At 43.9% G+C, this 19,671-nt stretch overlaps 1 protein-coding gene across 6 annotated transcripts in view; it reads left to right on the forward strand.

Annotated features, from left to right (window-relative positions):
- PKNOX1 (PBX/knotted 1 homeobox 1) overlaps positions 1 to 7,563 on the forward strand; it is a 47,028-nt gene extending 39,465 nt beyond the window's left edge. For all 6 annotated transcript variants that reach the window (XM_074858424.1, XM_074858422.1, XM_074858425.1 and 3 more), the window contains 2 exons: positions 531 to 703; positions 1,689 to 7,563. In XM_074858424.1, coding sequence (XP_074714525.1) covers positions 531 to 703; positions 1,689 to 1,897 — 382 coding nt within the window. In that variant the 3' untranslated portion in view covers positions 1,898 to 7,563. The remainder of the gene's footprint in view (positions 1 to 530; positions 704 to 1,688) is intronic.
- The last annotated feature ends 12,108 nt before the right edge of the window (positions 7,564 to 19,671 follow it).

Below are 19,671 nucleotides of genomic sequence, written 5' to 3' on the forward strand. Positions count from 1 at the left end.
AAGGAATTGGGAAAGATCTGAAAAATGTGTTTGCTATTGTCTCTTGGATCAGGAACCAGACCTTGTAAAGCCTATAAAATAAGTAATACAGGAGTTTAAGGAAGTAAATGAAACCAGACCAAACAAACTAGGTTAGGCAGGGGCTAGATTTTAGGTGAACCCTAATGAGAGGAGTATCGGCTTTCTGAGCTGTGCTGTCAGCAAGTTTTCTGGTGCTTAGTTCTTAATAAGATCTTGAAATGTACATCTGTCATGCTGTCTGGAGAATTTCCCCTTCTGAGGTGGGGGGGGAAGATGCTGCTAGCAGCAAAATGATAGAAGTACTTTCCTAGCTAGTTTGCCAAAATCAAAGGATGCCAGTATTCTAGAAGCAGTTTTACATGTTAAAAGGAGTGTCAAGCCAAGCTGGTAGGGAGAAGATTTTATATTCTTAATTGTTTTTTTTTCCTGCTGCATACTTTCAGAATCTGAGGGAGAGAGAATTTACAGCCAACTGGTCATAAGTACTTCTTGCCTTTGATTGTGTTTAGGTTTATCAATGCTAGAAGGCGAATTCTTCAGCCGATGCTGGATTCCAGTTGTTCTGAAACTCCAAAAACAAAGAAGAAAACAGCTCAGAACCGACCAGTTCAGAGGTTCTGGCCTGACTCCATTGCCTCAGGAGTTGCTCAGCAGCAGTCTAACGAGCTCACGATGTCAGATGGTAAGGAGAACTGGCTAAACCACAGATAATAAAGTTAATTCCTCTGTAACAGGGAAATGAAGGGTTTGATGCCTTTGGGGGGAGGGGAGCTTCTTGATATTTCAGTATAAATGTGTTTTTAATCTGGAAAAGCAACAGAAATGTGTCAATTTTTCTCTCTTCAAAACCATTCTGTGTTTTGGGGGGTATTTTATTGGAATTCATGTTGAGAGACTGTTGCTTTTGTTTCAGAAGTTCTGAACCGACAGAACAAAGGTTAGATGTGCCAACTAAGTTTTCTCAGTATGTGTACACATGTCAGCAGCATTCTGTTTGATTAGCAGTATTGGACTGCAATTTCAGTTTTGTGAGTCCTCTTCCTGTTCGTGTTCCTTTCACTGTTGCTGGAGGGACTGAGCCTCTGCAATTCTATATAAGCCTCATGTGTTTCAAGTTGAACACTGAGAAGCAGAGAAATGTAATAGAGCCTCCAAGGACTTAGACTGAAGTAACTTTCTTAGCATCAGATCAAACAAATAGACTTAATTTCAGAAAGATAAGTAACTGCTTTAATCTCAGGACCGTCCTTTCTGTCCTGCTGCCTGCTGCTTTTTTGCTTTCCATTTTGTAGCAACTTTTCCCTCAGCCTCCACTGGATCTGACAACAGCTTTATCCATTTAAGCCACCTTGGATCTCTGTGAACACTCCCATTTTTCTGCAATGAATTAAGCTGGAATACTTTGCAGAAATGGGTTTGTGATGCCTTCACTGGAGAATTGCTGTAATGGGTGTCCATAACACAGCTAAGTTTAAAATTCCTGGACAACTTAATTCTGGCATTTTCTGATATTTAAGTGTTTGACAACCTATATAGCTTTTATTTTCATTTAGTTCCTTAGGTTTTCTTCCTGTTGATTAGAAACAAACTCTGTTATATATAAATATGTATTACTTGAGATTAGAAACCAAGAAGGGTGCTAAAGTATTACAATTATGCTTCTCCAGGTGCTGTTGTAACAATTACAGCTCCAGTCAACATGAATGTAGACAGTCTCCAGTCTTTGTCATCCGATGGTGCTACTTTGGCTGTTCAGCAAGTTATGATGGCAGGGCAAAGTGAGGATGAGTCTGTAGACAGCGGTGAAGATGATGGAGATCTCTCAACAACAAATATCAGTGGGCTGGTCTTGGATAACAGTGATTCTCTGCAGTAGGAAGCAAGAGAGTGTGACAAAATGTTTAGGAAAAAGAATGGACTGACTGACTGTTTTTATAGTTTGCACAGCAAACATTTTACACAAGTTTTATTTCTAATATGTTTTATATGTAGATATAGAAGGGTGCACTTTTTTGTATTTCATAGTAAGCTTAAAGAGTGTTTTTGCAGGTGCAGCAACTTCTTTCAAATGTGTTGTTCTTTCATTTCTTTTCCTTTTTCTTACTTCAGAAAATTATATCTAGTAATATAAAGAACCACATAAGCACCCCTTTGTTCTATGAATTGGAAGTGCTGCAATTTCTAAAAAGTTATGCAGTTTCAATTAGTGCTGTTATTTAACACAGCTCTTGATGGGCAGGTGATGTAAATTTAAAGCATGTTGACACTAGTGTGTGGAACTTGATCGTTAAGTTAGATGCATATATTTGAAAGATGCTTCTGCACCTTAAAAACTGCTAGTCTGAGGTGGACAGCAACACACATAAAAAGAAAATGTTGATGTGTGATTCAGTAGCGAATGTATGGCAATTTAAATAAGTTTAGTTTCTCTCATAGTCCGTGAGCCTGTTTATCATTTGCTATAAAAACTCCTATTTTTACCTTGCCGGGGTTATTGGATAAAAAATATTTTTATAAATTCACTAGGAATTGGGATGACGACTGTATTAAGCAGGAGGGGAAAAAAAAAAAAAATTTCCAGAGGGGAAAAATAAATGTTTAGTATTCCTATTTGGAAGGTCTGAAAACTGACCAAATTTAATAAACAAGCCTACACTAGCATTCTATGGTTCTCAGCTATCCCACAGTGATATACTATATTTGATAATAGCATAAGAAGGGCCCACTGTTCGATGGGATTTTGATATTGTCAAACATTGATTTATATTATGTGTAAACTAATATTCAAATTACATTAACTCTGTATCTAGACTTGTATCTGAAGATATTTGCTAAATGACTATTCAGGTAAGTAAATTCAAACACCCACAACTTTTCCAGTTATTAGAGAAGCTTAACAGTTTATAGTTTATACAACTGAATCTGAAAAATGAAAAGTTGCCTACTATACAGTCATGAATTCTGCTATCACTCTGCTATTTTATTGCATTTGAAATATTTTCCCCTAATGCAAAAAGAAATATATCTTACTGATTTATATAAAATTTATTCAAATCTGAAGGTCACTACCAGAATATACAGCAGGCTTTATTAGAGTAGAAAATCTTTGTGTGTCATTTAAAAACTAAAAGCTAGTGATGAAAAGGCATTTTTTTTGTGCTAACAGTTCATTTCTTTTTTTCCCAAAGTTTGGAGTCTGTGTCTGTCTATCCATGAACACTTACTTTTGGAACTTTGTAGTTCCCATTGTTAAGTACAAATAACAGACTCCAAGAGTCTCATGGTATGATCAACATCCTCTTTCCCCCCTGTCCATTTGTCACAGTGTTGGATGAGATCAAAGCCAGAACTTCCTTCTTATTTAGACCAAATCTAGTTGCATTTCTAACATGACAGGGAAGAAGACGTTAGCTTTTAGACTCTTCAGACATTGTATTTGAACAAAGACCTTTGACAGATGCAAATATTTAATTGAATACTTAATTTCTGCTTCACAAAACACTCAGGCATGAGCTTAGGTCCCATTGATTTCAGCAGGATTAACGCATGTACTTTTTGGCATACTCAGACGGTTGGAAGTTGGTCTCTAAAGATTGTCTTCCAAGGCAAGTGTAAGTTGGTATGGTCAGTAGCACTGGCATACGTACATGGAGAATAATACTAGTTTTCAATGACTAGTAGCTATTTTGAAAAATTGGCATTGGCTTTTACTCAACACAGGTGATGCTTCTGCTATGGCTTTTGCTTATTCCTGGCTGCAGATCTTGCTTCTTAGTTCAAATGCTGTAATGATCTACTCCAGCTGGAGTGGTAATTTCTGATGAATTTGTTTTCTTCTAACTTCTCTGCTTGGCCACTAACATGCCATGTTTGTTAAAAAGCATAGTAAATGAATAATGAAAGATTTAATTCGGAAGGCTTTGATATAGCATAACTATGTCAAAGGCTATTGTCAAATCCAGTTTGACCCCAAAACATTTAAAAAGACAGCTATCATGTACAGATTATGCTCCTTTGGAAACATTCAACGTCCTGCTGCTGCAAAGGATACCTGAGATGACTAGAACTGAGAAACAGATTCTGTATTTTTCTTTTTAGTTGTGTTTGATTTAACTCCGTAAGTGCTTCATCACCCCCACAGTTTCCATTATATAGTGGGTTATACTTGTTGGTTTGTTTGGAGTTTTTATTCAGCTACTCTTGTTCATATTTAATAGCTCATTAATCTTTGTATTTCTAGCACGTAGGCAGATGAATAGTCTACTTTTTCAGTGTGTGCAGGCCTGTGGACAAATACGTGCTTTTCCAAATCAACCTATGTTGGAGGAACAGGCCATTTCTCACTATCTCCTTTCCCTCCCTGACCAGTTGATGCTGCCTCAGTTCTACCAGCAGAGCTTTCCCTAGCCTGCTTCAAGGTAGTCTAGAAAGCAGCCAAGCTGACAGAACTGTTGGGTTAGCAAGTAGCCAGCAGTGAAGGGAAGGGTAAACCAAAACGGGCAAAACTTCTGTGGTTTGGAGATAATGTGGCAATGGGCATTTGCCCACACTTCAAAACTATGAGAACTGAGATCTTAAAAAAAGAGTATTAAAAGGTATTAAAATAATTAAAATATCTACACAGCTGGCTGGAAGAGAGTTCAGGAATATGTGGTTTATGTGCCACTTGGAATTCAACTGGAAACAACTAGGCATCAGAGTTTGCAAACTTACGGAAGTTTATTTTACAGAAAGAAACTCTTACCTGGTTAGCTTTTTTTATTCCCCCTACCTTACATGCAGCAGAAGTTTTATTCTTCTGAAACATTTGCAACATTGTCTTCAGCTGGTTTATCAATACCTAGAAAGTGAAGTTGACAAAGTTTACTGTGAAAGGGGGGGAATATGGAATAGTTTTACTGTCAGATTAGAAACCGAAAAACATAGGGATGTGAATTCCTAAAACTGTAAAGGCTATACCGATGCAATCAAAGGTATTGCTTAACATAGGGAACTCAAACCTTGTCTTTTATTCTGTAGTGGGTATGAACTGCACAGAAACACTTGTTCTTTTCACGATTTAAAAAAGAAAAAAAAAAAAAGTAGTGTCCTTAGTGTTTTGATGTGTAAGAAAGATTGCTGGTTTAAGCAAAGCATCACTATTCAGGAAAGGTACATGTTCACATTAGTTAAAAAGTCTTTACAGGGAAACTAACTTTAAACCCATGTATGATTTCCCCCCCCCATTAAAGTCCTATTCATATGCAATAGAACTAATTTGTTTTTAAAATCAATGTAATTCTTCATTCTTCTGCAGTTATGATTATTGAAACTTCTAATATTTTTTCAAGATAATCTTGGTCATTAATCCAAAACAGGGGTTTCAATCCAATTTTTCCAAGATTTCTGTAACAGGCAAGGCAATTTCCTGTTCTTTAACTTTGGAAACACTGCATTTTAGGAAATTAATTCCAAATCGATTAGGATGTATTTGTATTTTTAAATGACTGTTCCAAAGAAATAATCATGTTGGAAAGCATTTAGAATTGACAGGCATGGCTCTGGCTCTGCAGAGAGTTCCTCAGTCTGGATATTGGGTCAAAGTGGAGTCCTGCTGACCTCAGGGAAGCTCTGTAAGGCTGCATGTCGGGCTGCACTTACCTGCAAGAGAATCAGTTCCTTGTTCTGGTCCCTGATCACTAGTGGGAACCTTTGTAGAACTCTCCAACTTTGTTGCCTGCATAGCTAGGTTTTCTATCAGTGGAAACCAGGGTGTGGATGAAGGGCTTAGAAGAGCAGCAATTCATGTTGACCTGGTGTGCACCACATACCGTTTTGATGTTCAAAATATGGCCAGAAAGCAGACCTACACTGCAGAATTAGGAGTTCCCGGTTCCTGTGCTTTAAAAGTAGCTTCAGGTTTATGGATATTCTAGTGGAGTAGGGCCACAAAGACTTAATGCATGAATAATATATCTATTTGTTTCTGGTGGAATTAAAAGGCAGTTCAGCTTCCTGACTTTATGAACTTGACAGCCCAAAGGATGAAACAAAGCCTTTTCAAAGGGTGATAGTTTCATAAAACCGTTAGACTTGTAGCACTTAAACAAAACGCCAAAACACCCTGGTATTTTGAAAAATTGGAACACATGCATTTAATTGTAACTATGTTGATTTAAGATTTATTTTCTGAAGCTGAGTCATCTTGGGAGAAAAAAATGAGTAAGTATTTGTCTATGCAAGACACAGGTGTCAAAAATGTGTGAATTACCCATTTTTAGGTGCTGTATTGTTATTGTCTTTCTGACTTCTGTTACTTTGATCAGTCTTTTAAACTTTTCAGCCTTATATTCAGCTTAGTTTTTAGAGCTGAATAGGCAAAATGTAATTTTGGAATCCTGTTGGAAATGTAAGTAACCATTCCCTCATGAAAATCTCGCATGTTAAACAATTAAGTGAAATGTTTTGGTTTCCTAATAATAAATTCAAACTCTCACCACCTCCTAAAAACAGAGCATATCCATGAAAATGCACGTTTAATTGTAGTGTGCAAATGATCAAATCATCAGCCCTGTGCTGAATACACTTTGATTTTTACTGTTCAGTGTAGCTGAATAGTAAAGCAGGTTTGTTTTGCCAAACTCAAACTCATTGTGAATCCCTCCCCCCATCCGCCTTTGGCTTGCTAAGCTCCTTCAAATAGGTTTTGGGTTGTTTAATTTTTAAGTCCTAAAGCAACTTGATCATCCAGTGTAAAGTGTAGTGAAATTGGCACTAATGTGCTTTTAAGTGATTGCCCAAATCATGTTATTTGTTCATTCTTGTCACCTGGAAATATAAAATCTGTTCCTTTTCTGTGACTTAGTTCTTTAGGACCTGCTGAGTGATCGCAGCTGGTCTTGCCAGAGAAAAGCAAGGTGTGAGAAAGCAATGAAATGCCTTACCAACCTTGTAGACTACTATAAAGATACTGACTTCACGTGAATAGAATCCGGTGTTTTCAGGTTATGTCACCCATAAATCTTTCTGTGAGTTAGCAACACTTGGTCTACACAATCGACAATCTTTAAAATGTGAACCCTGTAACTTTTTTTTTTCCTTGGTTGTTAAGGGATTTTGCAGCAACTGATCTATCAAGGGATAAAATTAAAAATCAGAATATGCTTCATGGATGATTTATTTTTACACTACTGTTCTCTGTGAACTGAAAAAGCACATTTTTAAAGCAAAGCATTCACATTTCTTTAACAGTATTGTTTGGCTGAAAGACAAATGTTTTCAAGAAATCTTGAGCACACTTTCAAAAAGCTTAACCAGTTCCTGGCCAGGGACAATCCTCAGCCTTTTCATTTGTTTGGGTTTTCCTGTTTATGCAAATGAAGAAAAATGTTTTCTAATTCTTACCAGTATGGGGATTTTTATTATGCTTTTGTAATGCAGGAGCAGCTTCAATGAAAGAAAGAATTAGCAGGTAAATATTCCATAATATGTGTGACTTGGGTTTTTTTTGTTGTTGTTTCAAAATTGTTAATTAAAATGGCATGGACATCAAACTTTCAATAATGGTTCCAAGCATATATAGTGACAACTCATTTGAAAAGACTTCCTCTTGTGCAAGTCCCATGTGTTAACTTGCTTGGGCAGATAGATTGTAATTCTAAATTTCTAAAATCACCGTGTTCCACTAGATCAGAAATCTTCAGGAAATGAGCAGACTTTTTATTGTAAGATAGTGATTCCTCTCTAGCAAGAAACTCAAACTTCTTTCATCCAGTGTGTATGAGCCTTATTCAGCAAAGATGAAGACAGACATGGGTGCTCTGAAGATAAGATGTACTTCTGCTTAGCACTGAAGCATTATTTATTCCTACTCTTGCTTCCCCAGCATCTGGCATGGTGTCATCCAAGTGTGATCCCTGAACAGTGCAGCCCTGAGCCCAGTACCTCTGGCTGAAGCGGTTGTATGTGACTGTACTGGCTAGGGCTGGTGCAGCCTCGTGATGCCGTGCCAAATTTTTACAGCTTTTTACCTGAGAATATGTCTCCGAGGATTTTGAATGATATTTTGTTTTTAAAGGGTTAATCTGTGATTAACTGAATAGTATGTGTTCTGAGTAGTATGTCTTCTAGACACAGGAGTATTTAACCATAAAGTCAGATTGGTTTGGGTTGGAAGGGACCTTAAAGGTCATCTAGTCCCAACCCCCCTGCCATGGGTAGGGACACCTTCCACTAGACCAGGTTGCTCAAAGCCCCGTCCAACCTGGCCTTGAACACTGCCAGGGAGGGGCAGCCACAGCTTCTTTGGGCAACCTGTGCCAGTGTCTCACCACCCTCACAGTAAAGAATTTCTTCCTTATATCCGACCTAAATCTTCCCTCTTTCAGTTTAAAACCATTTCCCCTCGTCCTATCACTACATGGCCTTGTAAAAAGAGCACTCGATCATTTCTTTGACATTAAATGAGCGCCTGAGAATAATTCCTGGTGATATCGTTGGAAGTAGTTTTAACTCCACTGCTCCAAGGGAGCAATTTTTTCCTTAATCTGAAGAGAGTAAAATAACAACCAAAAAAAAACCCCAACCTGTAAAACAGATTATTTCACCTAAATTATGTCCAATATAGTGTATTCCTAGTCTGTTGGTCTCAAATTTCCCTGAAAGATGAATCACCTTCTTCAAGAAGGCATTACAGCAACCAGAAGCATAGTCATAAGTAACTGATGAGCCTGTTTGCTTTTGTGGAGCACCTGTTTACAAAACAGTAATCCTTTAGTATGCAGTTTAGGGCTGTTTAAATACCCCTCTTTGTAGAAAACCAGAGCAATATGGGAAAATAAACATGCACAGTGGAAAATGAGGATTCTGCAAAAAGTAACAGATAAGGCGGGGGGACACGCTAGGTAACTGTATTATTTATTCAAAATCCATACTTAAATTCATGCAAGTTCAGAGTGTGCAAGGTATGCAGGATTAAACCTGAGCTGTGTTTAAAAAACAGAATGACAAACCACCATTTAGATACGCTACTAATACCTGAAAGCAATGTGACCTTCACAGGTCAGATTTGGTTTGTCTTCCTGATGTAACTAAGACTTGCTCTAGAGCTTATGAAGTAATCGGGGAAAACCTATGGATATTTATCTTCTCTGTTGGTCTTCGGATTTTTGTGTCACTACTAGCACAAATCAGAATATTAGGCCCTTGGACTACTCCTGACCAGCCCACTTTTTGTTGAGCGCTGAATCCTAAATATAAACTGATGCATATACTAAATGTGAGTGTGGTAATAAAACTTAATTTAGAGACGTTTTTGTTAAGATCCAAGCATTTTTAAACTTAAATTTTTGATAGTCATGAAAAATATGCAGATCATATGTAAGAAACTAGTGACTGATTTACATGCCATTTTTGCTCTGCTCCCCCACCCCCGCAACCTTTCACTATGAGCTGCAAACTGCAGAGACTCTCCTTAATGTCTTAACATTCATCAAATTATGTTTACTACGCATTTCTGTGTAGCACAGTTTATAACTTTATTTGGTCTTTAAGATTTAGACCACTTTCAGCAGCGGCTAGCACACAGAAAATACAAGGGGACTTAGATGTGCAATTACATAAGCAAAATCAATTACTGCACAGGTACTGTTTTTTTGAAGATACTTAGGAGTATCTGTGGTTCCATGGTTGAGATTCAAATTAAGGCCAGGAAGGGGGGGTGAGAATATTTCTGTTACTGGTGTCTCACTGTATTTTTATATTGGAACAAGAGGGTGATTTTTTTTTTCTTTTTTTTAATACACAAAAGGACTATTTTGCACAGCTGATTCTGATTAACTTTCTTAACTCAGTACTATAGCTGGATTGAAACCTGAAAGCTTCTGAAAACTTTAAGAAGCATCATCAAATGAAACTCAGAATTGAAAAACTCCAGAGATTTTGTGGAACTGGGATGGTATTTGTTAGATAATACCTGTGCTGCCTTTTCAGCTTTTCAGATGCTGGGGGGAACAGTACTCCTGACTCACTTCTAAACGCAGTGACACTTTAAGCAGCTACAGAAATAATAATTTTCCTCTAAGATCCTCCATTCTGCTTTCAAGCAACTCTTTTTGTATTCCTATTCTTTCTCTTTCCTCCCCCCTTCCTTTCTTTGAAAGCTGGCAACAATTAATCCTTGATTATATACCCTAGACTTTTTCTGTGTCTCTTGAGCTTTTGAACCATGAATAGTGTTGAATAATGACTCCACAAATCACTCCAAGATTCAAAGCCAGCTTTGCTGGAAAAAGCCCAACAACTTTACAGAACTGAGTTGTGGATGCTGCTATTTATGAATGCAGTATTGAAGTGGTAACTAAAAATAACCTGTCCTTAGCATAGATGCACAATGTTAAAGCTAAATCACTTTAGGCATAAAACAATTTGTACATTATTTTCCCAAACAAATGTGTGTCATTTTTGTCATGTACGTGCTTTTTAATAATGTTTGTGTTTGCTCCAGTAAAAGGTCTTAGGCATAGGAATGCATATTTTAATACTGTGCATCACAAAACATGCACATCTTAGAGAAACATGAAAAACCCCTCCCTATTAAAGCATGCAAATCCTTAATTTAAAGAAATTACACTTAAAGAGTCAGAAAAATCTAGTTTTGTTTTAAATTTCAGAAGCAAAATATATACTGCATCAAGTGTGTGTATATTGAGTTTGCCCTGAAACTCCTGACTGGTAAATCTTATGCAGCCCCTTGCTTGCTGTTATGTAATTTTGACTAAGATAACCCAAGTGTCAGCTCCTCTGCTCTTCCCAGAAGACATCTGTTTTAAATGCCAAATCTACATTTTTGGTCCCTCCCTGCCCACCGACATGAAGGAAAGGCTGTTATTTGTAACGCAGAGAACATCTAACAATTGGGACTTATCTTAATACCATGCAATATTGTTTGCAGTTTCTTCTAAAATACCTCCATGATTTTTTCACTGTGATATTGAACCAAAGGGATATAGGAAGGAGTCACGCTTAAAAAAATCCTCTTCAGCTCAATGTCCCGATGTAGGTCAACTTTTACTTCATACTGTTTGTCTTTTTATGTTGACCCAATCACATGTGCCTGTGTGAATTTAGTTTTCATCTGTGTGCTGTGTGTTGGGTAGTACGTTGCATCACTGGCATGCTGGCAGGCATGTCAGGACAACTGTATGCACTTAAAATTTCCTATAAGGAACAGATCCAAAAGGCAGTGAACAAATTCAAGGTAGTGTCAAATGTTACCTCTTTTCCTGCCCCCAAATTTTAAAGTATTCTATAGGGATGTAATCAGTTCCATTACTAACACTGATGGGTACAGTTTAGTTAAATTAGGGGATCCTCTAAGAAACCTCTGTCACATTTTCATCCTGATCAGGAATCATAAGCACAGAACCTGCCACAGGATCAGGATTTCTGATAATTTAAGACATAACACCTAGACAAAATGACAGGCAGCCATCCCCCTGCACAGGCTTTGCAGACACAGGCTGGGGGAGTGGAGCAGCAGGGATGCTAAAGCTGTTTGGTGAACCACCCAGAAGGAATTCACTTCTGGCAGGGTGTCAGGAAAGGTAGAAGGACTTGGACAAACACTTTAACTTCTTGGCACTGGGTATAGTTGTGCCAAAAGGACACCTCCTAATGGGCCTTCACTCATGAATATTTTACCCTAATATTTTACAGCCTCACAAGGCAGGGATGGAGAGGGCATGTTAGAAGGACTGATGCCTAAAACATGGTTCTGTTTAAATTAATGATTAAATCATTAATACACTGAAGAAAGGCTATGTTAGTTCCACAATAACTAAGCAGCAGTAATGATCTTTTACAAAGTTACGGGACACCGAAGAACACAAACACCCCCCCCAGACTTGATTGCACTATATGTAAAAGGAGTTCTTTTTAGGAGTTGCAAATTCCGGCTTTTGACTCAATTTTCAGGGCTAGTTTAGGGAGGCACCAGAGTTTGTATGCTGCTTTGCACTTAAGAAACACGTATGGCTCCTTACCTGCAAACATGTGCCTAGCTGTGATGCAAAACTACAGCGACCATGTGAATGGGTAGCCATAAAAATACGGCGATGTCCATGGGGAAAATCTGAGCTGGAAAGATATAAATAACCATACCAGCAATACTGTGTCCAAAGTGCAGACAAGCACATGGGTGATTAATACTGAGAATCCAGCACAGCACCCATTTAAATAAAGCATGCCAAAACCCAAGACGTTTAAACATAAGTGAATAAATTCTGACAACTGAATGGTGTAATCTCTGAATGGGTTTTTTTTTTCTTTTCTCCCTGTGCTGGTGCAGCTGTTTATGGAAAAAGTAAATCACGTGGCTACTTATTTCAATGTCATGAAATGTAGACAGAGATCCTGTGAGACTTCCAGCCAGAGGCTGGAGGTGCATGCTGTCCTCAAATATATCCGTGATGGTGGCAGAGCAAAGAAACTGTTCACCACCTCCAACGGGCAGCTTGCAAAGGAGCCATTGGGGACCTTTTGCACAGATGTTTGATGAATAACTCCTCACTGTTCCTATGCTGTATAAAGAGCATTCACACACAACCAATATTATTCAGGGATTGCCATCTGTCAGTCATTCTCATTCAAAGGTTATCAGTCACAAAAGGGGGGGGGGGGGAAGCGTTGTGGCAGATAAGATGTGTGACAAAGAATAAACATCGTCTGCCGACCACCGCCCTCCCCAGGCGACACGGAGTCTACCCAAGTCACTCGTGGCTCCCTCCAAACAATCACTACACTTGCAAAACTGATCACAATGCTTGCACACTGATTTCCTTAAATGCTTGGCAAACACGAAGGAGAGGTAACCCCATAGGCTAAAATACTCACACCTTGCAAGCATATACAGGATGTGAATGCATTCAGCCGTTTGCAAATACCTGCACAGCATGTAATTAAAAACCTCAGTAACAGGAGGAATTTCTTTGCACTGCTGGCTTCAACAGCAGCACGGGATGTCTGGTGTCTGGTCCGTAAGGTGACAGTGAGCTTTAACCTTATTAAAAACAAAGAGGTTTTTTCAACCAGATGTAGAAGAGCAGAGGGGTATGGGACACCAAGTAAAACCCCCTTCACCATGACAGAAACACATCCTCTGGGAACAGGGCAGTGATGGCGTGAGGCCAGGGGCTCAGCCTGTGCTGGAGCTGGGGTGCGCAGGCATCCGGCTGGACCTGGAGCATGCCAGGGTGAGGACACCCTCGCTGCCCGGGGAGGGTGATTGCTGCCCCCGTCCCCACAGCTCAGCTGCAGTAAAATCCATGGTGGAAGAGGTGTGTGTTCACTGTCACAAGCTCAGTGTTAGCTGACATCCAGAGCCGCTATCTACCATTTCTAGTAACACCTACCTCACCAGGGGAAAGTAAGAGGTGTTGATTCCTAACCTTGTTAGTTGTCACAAGGGACAAGTTTCTCAAAACTGAACTGCAAAGCAAGCACTGCAGAAATTGCTGACTGCCCGAAGATTACGCAATTTGGTGCCTCCTGTGGTTTTCCATGTCAAGCGGGAGCGCGTGGTGGCTTTTGCGAGGCCATGTCGCATCTCAGTTTGTAGTGAGCGCTCTTCCTTACCCAGACCAGCCCTCAGGTTCACTGTGGTTTTCTGCATATCACATAGGCAGGAGGCAAAACTGCCAAGAGCGTCAGCTCTGTGGGGTGGGTGATGGCTGCAAGTGTCGTCCTGCCAGCAGGGACAGGACAGGGAGCTTGCCAGGCACGGGTTGGGCTCCTGGCAAGGACTTCTTCACCGTTAGAGGTGTCCTCCTGCTCTCCTCTCCTCTCTTGCTTCCCCATTCCTTCAGCAGCCAGTGCAGGACCAGGGCAAGGAGGTATCCTGCCTGCCCCAGCTCCACACCAAACATATCCCATTATGTCCCCAGCACATCCCCTTCATGTGTTCTCAAACTTGCTGGTGCAAAGCCCTGGACCAGCATGGCACACTTAGTCCCCAAGACCCCTCCAGCCTCCAGAAAAGTCCATGTTGGGTCCCAGCCCGCTCCCACTCTGCAGCTGCCACCCGAGGGCCATCAGTGTGGTGGCCATGCCAAGGGGGACAGTGTGGTCACTCGGGTGCCCTTATTTCCCAGGCTCAGCTTTGAGATGAAGCAGTTTTTCAGACGTGCTGAGTGCTCACATCTGGCCAAGGGTCACCACAGCCCTGGGCAGGGTCAGCCTCCGACAGCCCCAGTCGACAGGGACCCTTGTTTAGTCTTGAAAAGCAAATTCACCTGCTTCCTCCAATCTTTCTCCAACCCTTCACCTGATTCTTATGCGCTTGCTGTTTTTCTGCAGTTGAACGGCATCCGACAGAGCAGTAGAGAGGCATAGGAAAAGAAACCAGGGGGCACGTTTAATGTTTCCAGGTATACCCAGGGCCAAGGTGACTGGAGAGAGGCTGGCCTGGCTCGAGGCTTGCCTCGTCTAAGTAACACCAACTAATGGCATGAGGAAAGTGTATGTGTGCTTATCAGTAAAGTTTTCAAAAGTATATTGGTAAAATTGATTTTATTCAGCGCCTTGAAGGAACACAATTAACACTTGTTAATGTCTCAGCCTGATGAAGCTATGTTTTTTATTACAATCTCCCTGTACCTTAATATATGTGTATATATCTATATATGTCAAAACATTCAGAAGATGCAGTCCTGCCATATCCTATGTCTGCAGCAGTGGTAAGGGGAGAGCAAGAGTGAGGAGGAGACAGTCACTGACACTCAATGTGGGGTGTTCCTGCTGAACTGGGACACAGCAGGGACTGACAACACGGTCACTGATTCATCAGGGTGGCTGTGAAGGATCGACCCTTGACTGCCAACATCCTCACGGGAGTCTTCAAGGTTTTGTTCTGGAGGATGGAGGCACGAGAGGGGTGTGTCTCCTCCTAAGAACACAGTCATGTACTAACCCACCTACTCCTCCCACCACAAAAAAAAGTCTGGAGAGGGGGATGTCAGCCAATCTTCTGATTTTGGTCCCACCACTTTGAACTTGGTGGAATTACAGGAAGTGAAAACCTGGCTCCTGGGAGGTAGTTTATCCAGCAAGCTATATCAACAGACTATATAAACATAAACACGTACAAAAAGCCCCATCATCTTACAAATAAATAAATAACTGCATTGTTTCAGTTACATGCTAGCAGCAATCTAACCTCTCATAGCCCACTGTCATGGAACAAACCTTACAACAAAGAAAGCTCACCCACTATAGATGCTTTGCCCTGGCATATAAATGACATACAATGGGGCATCTCTTCAGCGCTCTGTGGCATGGCCATATTTGCCAAGTCTTCTAGGACAGTTTAAAGCATTTAACGCTTTTCAGCAAGGATGCCCCACGGTGCAGAAAGCCTTCTGCTGCCAGAGAGGCTCCCCTGTCCCCCTGCCGTCAAGCTGGCGGAGAGAAGAGGTTCACTCCTTGCTCTTGCCACTGCTGCACTGCAGCCGGCCCCCCTGGGGGGAGCAGGTGCAAATCCGGTCACCGCGGGTGGTGATGGTGCCAGCGGGCACCGCCATCTCCTCCTCGTCGTAGCAGACGCAGCGGGGGCAGCCGTCAGCCACGGGGCTGCCCACGGCCTGGCAGGTGGGGGGCAGGCGGGGGCACAGCGGGGCACAGGTGATGTCCCCACCGGGGTGGCAGGTGCACAGCTTGCGGGCAAAGTCGATGTAGAAGGAGCGGCCAGCAGGGACGTGACCACTGGCAAAGCCTTGCATCTCACAGTCGCTCTCCAGGTAGGGGGGGCAGGCGCATGGTGGGGGACAGGGCGGACAGCAGCCCCCCGCAGCCATGGTCGGCCCCTCCACGTCCCTCTCGGAGCATGGGGTGCAGGCGCTGGGGTCGCACGTGGGTTTCGGGGCAGCGCTGCAGAGCAGGAGGCAGGTGAGCAACAGGCGAAGGGTGCCGGCGAGAGCCATGCTTCTGGGGAGAGAAAGGGGGAGATAGGTGCAGGCATCATGGTAGGCATGGGCACACTAAATGCCCAAGGTTTGGACCCCCCCGAGGTTTAAAATGAGCGGGATGCAGCCACCTCTCCCCAATGTGCCCATTAGCTCTAGTTTTGGTCATCTGCAGCTTGCTGGGCCCCGGGTGGTTTGCTCTAAAACAAAAAGTCTTGTGCCCGAATGCTCATCCTGGCTGGCTGCAGCATGGGCACTGGGTTAGCAAAGTCCATGTTGCAGCACACACTGAGCTTTGGCACGGTTGCCCCAGCCAGCAAATGGCACTTGTTCACCCCTATATCGATGCTAATAATTTACATTTTAATGACTAATTGTTCCTGGGAGGCGTTCAGGCATGAACACATGAAGGGCTCAGAGAAGCACTGTCTGCTTTGGTGTCTCATCCCATGGCTCCTATGTCAGTCAGAGCCCTGCATCTCCCTGGACAAGGTCTGGGTGTCAGCTTGAGCCCCTCATGCTGTGCTACCCACCACCTGGCAGCTCGCTGCTTGCCTTTTCCAGCCGCTTCACTCCCTCACGGGAAGCCAAGGGGGTCACCTCATCCTTGTTTCAACTTGCGAAGCCTTTGCTATTTCCAAATTGCATAACTATAAAAATAAAACTTGAAAGCATGAACTGCATCTGCCTTCAATTTGAAAAAAAGAATGACTTTAAAACTTTCCTGTTTTAAAAGCAAACTTTTGTTTGTTCAAATTACTGGTAACTGCTTCATCCTTGCTCTAACCTACTGTTCCGGCCCCTCATTTCATTCACACATTTTAATCTACCAGTTACTTTACCATTGCTCCCAGTGGACTGATCGCTGTGCCAAGCAGCACAGACCCACTCCCCACAGAACGGCTGCCGCTCGGCAAGGATCTCCCTTCCGCAGCCCCATGCCGAGAGCCCCCTCCCGACTGCCCCAGCTTCAGCCACCTGGTTCCTCTGGGCTTCACACACAGGCAGAGCAGGGCACCGCCGTCAGACACCATTAAGTCAAAGGTTTTGCACACCCCAACCTCTGCCCAGCCCCGACAGCCCCATTCACCACCGAAACCTCTGACCCCACCTAGCAATGAAATCAGACTTCTGCAACAGAGCCAATTTCCAGCAAAACCACAACATGGAGTTTGTCACTGGGCAGCTGCAGCGGGAACGGCTTGTGCCAGGCCACTTTTCCTAGTGAAATGTTCATCTTCCCTCTTAGTTCTGGAAAACCAGGCTGTGGGCTGGCTGAGGCGCTCCCCCCTGCTCCACGCCAGGTCCCTGTGGATCCCGGCCATGGGGCCATGCCACGCGGTGCTGGTTACCTGCAGGGTGGACGGCCAGGTGGGACAGGTGCTGGGGCTCAGTGTGGGACCCCGAGTGGTGTCTCTTGTCTTCACCCTGCAGTCCGCCCGGGGCCCTCTATTTATGTGCTGTAGGTGGTGGCTCCACCATGAAACACTGGTGGGGGGAGTCCTCGGTAGGCGGGGAAGTCTCGGTAACACAAAAGGTGGCTGGGCAGGGCCAGCAAGATGCTTATCTTGCTGGTGGTGTTGGTTTAGTTTGACCGACTGCTGACTAATCTGGCATCTCCCAGCTGTCTGCAGGTCTGTCATCTCTCCCCACGCCCCTCTTTTCAGACTTCAGCCAGGGTTTCTGAAGCGTCAGCATCCCCCTGGGCTTGGACACCAGTGTCCAGAGGGAAAGCAAAATGATTTAAAAGCTCTAGCAAGGCAGCACAGGTGGAGGGCAGCCAGCTCTGGGGTGATGTACCCCACAGTCTCCTCAGGATCCGGAGGCGGGTGTGGACCTTCTCGGGACACACGTTTTATTCTTGTCTCCATGCAGCTTCCCAGGGCAGGGCAGCCCTCCCATGCAGCACAGTTGACATACACCATTTAAAGTGCTTTAGGCCCTGCCTGGCTGTTTTCCTCTGGATTAAGCTGCAGGGAGCCAAGGCCATGTATCTCAGCAGAGGAGGTATGCATGAGTTTCACGTATGGGCATAACGTGTGTTCCCTGACCAGTGCGGGCAGCCTGAGCTCCCCCGGGGGCCATTTGCTCCCTGGTGTGAAAATGTCTTAGCCTGAGGTACTAATAAGTTTGCTGGAAATGTGTCCCCCAACTTTGCAAGAGCAGTGGGATGAAAAGCAGAGACATCTTGCAGCACATGGGACTGTGGAGAGCAGCAAGAGTTTCGGGAGCACCGCACCCCCATGCACACACACGCGCACCCCTCGAAGCAGGAGGTGTTGGGAAAGAGCGTGGGCTGGTGCTGCAGGACCGGGGTCCATCTCCTGCACCGCAGCTGGGTGCCACGCTCAGGGCAGTGGGATGGGATGCTGCCTGGGCCTCGCCCTCCTCCCACCACCCTCTCACGGCTCCTTAAGACTGAAAATCCCCATTCCTCTGGTAGATGCATGGGACCCCTGCACCCCGCAGAGCCCGAGAGCACTGAGCTGCACTGAGTTGGGGGGCTGCCTTTCATTGGATACGTAAAATACTGATAGAGCCTCAGTGGTGAGGGAAGGGAAACAAACTCGCAAGACCAGTTATCTGGAAGGGGTTGTCACTGTCAGAGGGCAGCCCTGGGGACGTGGGGAGAAGGGAAGGTGGGTGGTGGGTGAAACACTGCTAGGTCCCGCTGCTGCCACCAACCTGTGCACGGGCATGTGTTCACAGGTCCTGCAGGGAGTTCTGCAGACAAGGCAAATGAAACCTCCTCCCCTGCTTCTTGAGGCCTTTTCCACCCCAGAGATACACGGGCAGGATAGCACCAGCCAGTCCCTCTCATCACCCAGGGTGCCAGTGGGGCAGTACTCTGCCCTCGGCATGTGCTGTGGGGCATGTTTGCATCCTCAGGGTCACAGCCTGTGGCAAACTAAAGCAGATGCAACACAGACACCCCTGGACAGGGCAATGCCACTGTCAGATGTGCCTGCTGAGGGCAGGGGGCTAGGGGCCCTGGGAACCCCTCGATGAGGCTGGCTCCAGCCCAAGTGGAGCAATCCCAGAATGTCTGGAGCTTGCACCCAACTTTATTAGTTCCCACATTCATAATTAACAAACAGAAGCCTCTGTAAATATTTGTGGTTAATATTCAGCAGTTACTTCACCCTCTGCTGAAGTGCAGCTGCCTGCCCCATCGCCTGCCTGCAGCTGGTGGCCACCGCCCCGCAGTGCTGTGGCTGCTGCTGCTGGGAGCACTGGGTTTGGGCTGAGCCATAGCGGCCATGTGGACTGAGAGGAGCTTCAGGGCAGCAGAAGTCTGGGCAGCCATTATGTGCTGTTAGCCCATCATCTGATTGGTTTTTTTATCAGATTGGGCACTGCTAGAGCAAAAGGAGGGCTGCCTTAAGCTCTTGTTTGCACACACACGCAGCAGCAGCCTGGAGCTCTCTCATTCCTGCTCCAAAGCTCTTGGGTGTGACCCCCTGGGAAAGACCTGCCCAGCATGCAGGATCTGATTTCCATGTGCACGTAGAGGGGCTCTCTCTGGGGCAAGGTGGCAGTGGTCTCCAGGCACAAATAGGTCATCCCTTTGAAGGTGCCCATGTCTCTGGAGCAGCCCAAGGAGCTGTCTCACGCCTGACCTTAAAACTCATGAGCTGCCTTTGAGCCAAGAGCCGTCCCATTGGGGTACTCGCATCGGAGGTGGGGGATCTGGGGGTTGGAGGGGAGGGGAGGG

This window comes from Strix uralensis, chromosome 2 (genome assembly GCF_047716275.1).
Source record: "Strix uralensis isolate ZFMK-TIS-50842 chromosome 2, bStrUra1, whole genome shotgun sequence".
Lineage (NCBI taxonomy): Eukaryota > Metazoa > Chordata > Aves > Strigiformes > Strigidae > Strix > Strix uralensis.